Raw genomic sequence first — 5,239 nt, 5'->3', positions numbered from 1 at the left:
GAAAAATGTTTCTTTGTAATCCATATCAAAGGAATCAGCACAATGAAGCTGGCAGTGATGTGTTAAAGGCATCTTCTGAAATCCAACATGTTTCAACGACTGCAACTACATTTTCTCAAGCATCAGCAACAGAAAATGTGAACCCAATTCTTCCTGGTAATTATGTTCTATGATTGAATATTAGTATCAAGGAGCAGTATTTGCAAATGACATGATATCTATGCACCAAAATAAAAAAAAAAGTAAATACTTCACTGAAAGTGTAAAGAGAACTTCACTCAACTGAATTTGAATTATCTAGTACATTTATATACAAATTTAAGTGTATGACAGCAAACAGAATTTTATCTCCAATACTCTCTACATATATCTACCATACAAAGATGTTAATGACCTGTAAACAAATCTTTCTGTCACACTGAGTCAGTGTTTATTGTGTCCTTGTTGTTATGAGGGGAGGGGGCATATTATGTCAGGTACAAACACATTCTTGTTTTCATAGTTGGTGTGGTAAATCAACATTATACATGTAGATCAGAATCACATTTGTGGATAAATGGCTTAAAATGTTGGACATAAAACTTAGCTAGTTTCTGAACTAACACATCCATAGTAGACTTGTTTGGATAAACTCTTTCTACATATAAGTCTTGTTTGGTATATGTAATGAAGTCACAAAATGGAGCTCCAGTAACTAGAAGCTGTCCTTGGACTTGATACCAGTGGGAATGCTCATGTTTTAAGCTGAAAGTGTTGCCATTTCTTTGGAGGAAGAAATCATTTCTTGTTTCACATGCTTCACTGATGGTCTTGTCTCTGACAGAGTAAGGACATTTAATTTCAATCAAGCCACTTTCAGACTTATCACACACTATGCCATCAGGAGTAGCACCTAGAAATGGTAGTTCTGTGTTTACAATCAATCCTATATCATGAAGGTGGTGTCCGGTTTTCTTAATGTACATTTGCTTGGCAATGTGTTCATTCACTTTACCATATGATGTAGCAGAAGATGTGAAATCATTCTTTTGAAATGTGTTCTTTAAAAATTTCTGGTTTACATCTTTTTTTCTTCTTATGATTAGTCCGAAATTGGATGCCGTTATTCTCTTACTTCGTTCTGTATGCCATATTTGGTTCAGACTCTGAGATCTTGTTGATTTTTCCAAATTAATTGCATCACTCTGTGTCAAATTCAGCTCAGTCCATTCATGTGTAAGGTTTTGAATGCATTCAAGGTCAACGCAGGTATGAAGGGCTTTTGGGAACACAGTACTTCCACAGTTTTCTGCTGCACGGGGTTTTGTAATAGGTAAAATCAATGGTGCCTGAAATTATGCGATAATAAATACATTGCGATAATAAATACATTGTAATGATAGACATGACATATAATGTTGAGGGTTATGTTTAGGATCTCCAATGAGTTGTGATCGGATTTGACTTTCATGGAAAAAAGTGTGTTTTCTATCGGGATCCATGTTGAGTTGTATATAATTTATAAATCATGTCTAATGAAAAACCATTCACGATTATTTTTATCATATATGTTTTACATTATTGTACTACCCATGAATACTAAATAAAAAATAATAATATTAAATTTTCTAAATATATTTCAGGTTGTAATCCACTTGAAATACTGGCCATTATTGCTGACAATACTGCATTAACTGAAGAGAAGGAAAAACTGCTCCGAATTAATTTTGAACTGCAACAACAAGATTCAGGACGATTTGGATATAAAAAACTGAAGGACACTGATTATCAGTATTATACAGGGTTTTCTAAAGACCGGTTCAATGTTTTATACTCATTTTTAGTACCAACAGAAGAAGATCCTATTATATGGAGTAAAACTCTTAAAGGTGCAAAATCGTTGTCAACAAAGGATCAGCTCTTGCTTGTTTTGATAAAACTGAGACAAAACTTTGACTTTAAACATATTTCATATTTGTTTGATATATCTGTGCAAGACTGCAGTGCAATATTCACCCACTGGATTAATTTGATGTTTTTTAGACTAGGTAGTGTAGATATATGGCCTCATCGTGAAGTAATAATCGAAAACATGCCTGAAAATTATAAGAAAGATTTTCCAGACACTTTCGTCATTATTGACTGTACTGAGTTAAAAGTACAAAAGCCCAGTTCTCTCAATCGACAGAGTCAATGTTATTCTGACTATAAGTCATGCACAACTTTGAAAGGACTTGTGGGCATAGATCCAAGGGGGTCTGTAATATTTTCTTCCATGTTATTCTCTGGATCAGTATCTGATAAAGTTATTACAAAGGAGAGTGGCTTCCTTAAAGTATTGTCAGACCTTAAACAATGTGGGAAATTACAAAATGGTGATGGAGTTATGGTGGACAAAGGGTTTAATATTGAAAAGGAAATTGAAGCTATTGGTCTTCGACTAAACATTCCACCTTTTGCGTCATGTGCAACACAGATGAAAGCTTCAGAGGTAACAGAAACTGTCAAAATAGCCAAACATCGTGTGCATGTTGAACGGGCTATTGCTCGTATAAAACAGTTTAAAATACTGTCGGGCAAAATTAGTCTTTCTCTTTTTAGTATTGTTGATCAGATATGGTTAACTTGTTGTGTATTGACCAATTTTATGCCATATTTAATTCAAGATAAAGAAAACTGCTAAACTTCATTCACTAAATGTGTTTTGTTGTAAATTTTCATAATATCAACGAGGTTTTCCTACAAATGGATTTTTTTAAATGAATCGATTGCATGTGGAAAATGTAATAATCATTGATATTTACTGTATAATGCTACACCAAAGAAATTTGATATGGATGAAAAGTGAGGATATTTGCAACAATATTTTGAAATTGAAAACTTTAAAATTTACTTCATTTAGTCACAATATGCAGTTTTAGTATAAAACAATCTGACCAACAACAAAAATTTAAAACCTCTGCAGGACTCGAACCCTTGATCTACAGTTCAGCGGTCGATATGCTAAGCTACTCAGCTAGACGATGATTTTTGAAATGAAAAGACAAATATTGCTGATATTTATATTTCATTCCATGTTTTAAAAGGAAGTCAGTCATTGTGATACTGTAGAGTACCTCCTTAAAAAGTTTAATTCATATATTTTGTCTGAATAAAGTTTAATTCATATATTTTGTCTGAATAAAGTTTGTAACTTACATGATAGCTGAGAGGAGATCCTATGTAATGAGCACCGAATGGAGTGTCAACAGTTGGTCCTGCTGCTGTGGATACCAGATAGGAAATTGGGGCTTGTTTAAACTTTTTCAGGATTTCCATATCCATTTCACTGATTTCAGTTTTCCTGAAAATTGTTGAAAATAATTTTGAATTACCATTTAAAAGAACTTTATGTTGTAGCAAGTGTTCAGTGCCAAACACTTGGGCGTGACTTGGCAGCTGTGTAGTTTGGAGTCTTTTGGCTGAGACCTAATTATTACACCTGTAAAAACTTGTTAGAGGTCAGGGGCCCGTTTTACAAAACAACTTGTGGCAAGTCTTGAATTGTATTATACAGTTATTACTTTAAATGAATGAATTAAAACTTTTCTAAGGCTAAATTTTCAATATTTTCTTTTAAAAAATTTTGCATTCGGAGAGAATGATTTACGATAAAGTTGAAAATTTTGTCATAAGTCTGAAGTTCTTTTGTAAAACATACCCCTGGTGTCCTTGTAGGTGCTTTACAACTAAGTGAGTCTTTTCTACTGAAAAGCCTTAATTTGGCCAAAACATAATTTAAAGACTGTCTCCATGACAATCAGTCATGCAAAACAATTAGAAAAAAAATTAAGAGAAAACATTGATTGAAAGATGTACACTTTTTTTTACCGTGTGTCCACAAAGGAAGCCACAATTGGCTTTCTTTTTCTGTTTAGGTTTGATGGGTTGGAAATGATCATCTGGGACACTGGTTCTGGTTGAATCTTGTCACCTCTTGGCTTATCCCACTGTTGGGGTAGGGAAGTTGATGACAGCATTGAGGGAATTTCAACAAAACCAGAAATCTTCCACTGCTCCAGAATCATGATAACAGCTAAGACATGTGCACATTGGCCTGCCTCCCTGTAATATGTACCGTGACAACATGAAAAAATAGAAACCAATCCCCACACCAAATTTGCATAATATACATTTATCAAATTAACAATAGCATTATAATACTACATGTACCACAATACAAAATTATTTTACATGTATATGTGTAGTATAATTATCTAAACAGGCTTTTGGGAAAGGTGTGTACCTGTATTTGGTAAAGATACTGAATCATAGTTACACTGACCTGGTATGTGCACCCTTTAGTTAGCAAGTAACTGGAAACACAAACATTGGTAAAATGCACCGAGTTACTAAAAGGAACAAAAATACAACAAATGAAATTTGAAAAAAAGAATAAGAATAACACTGAGCAACGTTTATGAAATATGAAAAAACTTTTCCGAGTGAGGTTGTTTACAAACGCTCTCTATTTATACTTGAGGCTGATGCACGCATGTACGTAGATCTATACGCTTCAAGAACAATAATTTAAATAAACAAAAACGTAAAATTGAAATTATAAACAAGTAAAAACTATTTCAATAACTCAAAATAACCGTATACACACCCAGCTTTGCAACTGCAATGTGCATCGTCTAATTTCTTCCCATCAAAGTTGACATCAATGTTGATCTTGTGTGGGTCCTCCGTTTTCCTCTGACTCCGATATACTTCGGCTTTTATTAGCATATTTTCGCGTTCTTGTGCATATAATTTGACTGATTTAACATAGGAATCCTTCATAAACGCGACAGCCCGTTGTTTTTGCCGAAGGGACGGTGTATGTAACATGTATGATGCGGAAAAATCGTCTGGTATGTCCTTTAACGACATGATCCGCGCCATGTTGTTTATGCGTTTAATGTCGGGCTAGTTACCGTCGTCATGGTGGGCGGGGCTTACACGAAAATCGGCGATCCGCCAATTGTTATATATACTTGTCACACTCATTCTGAAATATCAAATTCACATTTGCTGCGCGTCAGACAGCATTTGACCCAATGAACATCTTAACTTCTCTGCAGAGTTCATTGCAGCTCCAGTCGATTGATTGATTGATTGAATACTGTTTAACGTCCCTTTCAAGGCTTTTTACACTCATATGGAGATGTCACCATCGCCGGTGAAGGGCTGCAAAATTTAAACTTATGTTCGACACTAACGGCCTTTGAGCAGGAAA

General features: G+C 34.5%; 1 protein-coding gene across 1 annotated transcript; it reads right to left on the bottom strand.

The window, feature by feature from the left end:
- Positions 1-287: 287 nt before the first annotated feature.
- Positions 288-4,983, bottom strand: LOC125665758 (uncharacterized). Its single transcript, XM_056158399.1, has 5 exons — positions 4,628-4,983; positions 4,304-4,370; positions 3,850-4,083; positions 3,178-3,322; positions 288-1,328 (listed from the first exon to the last, which is right to left on the bottom strand). Exons 3-5 carry the CDS (start codon positions 4,044-4,046, stop codon positions 522-524), a joined length of 1,149 nt encoding a protein of 382 aa, XP_056014374.1. The 5' UTR covers positions 4,047-4,083; positions 4,304-4,370; positions 4,628-4,983; the 3' UTR covers positions 288-521.
- Positions 4,984-5,239: the final 256 nt, after the last annotated feature.

The sequence above is a fragment of the Ostrea edulis genome, chromosome 3, assembly GCF_947568905.1.
Source record: "Ostrea edulis chromosome 3, xbOstEdul1.1, whole genome shotgun sequence".
NCBI classification, from domain to species: domain Eukaryota; kingdom Metazoa; phylum Mollusca; class Bivalvia; order Ostreida; family Ostreidae; genus Ostrea; species Ostrea edulis.
The sequence above is the reverse complement of the archived record's forward strand: the minus strand, read 5'-3'. Positions and strand labels throughout refer to the sequence as shown.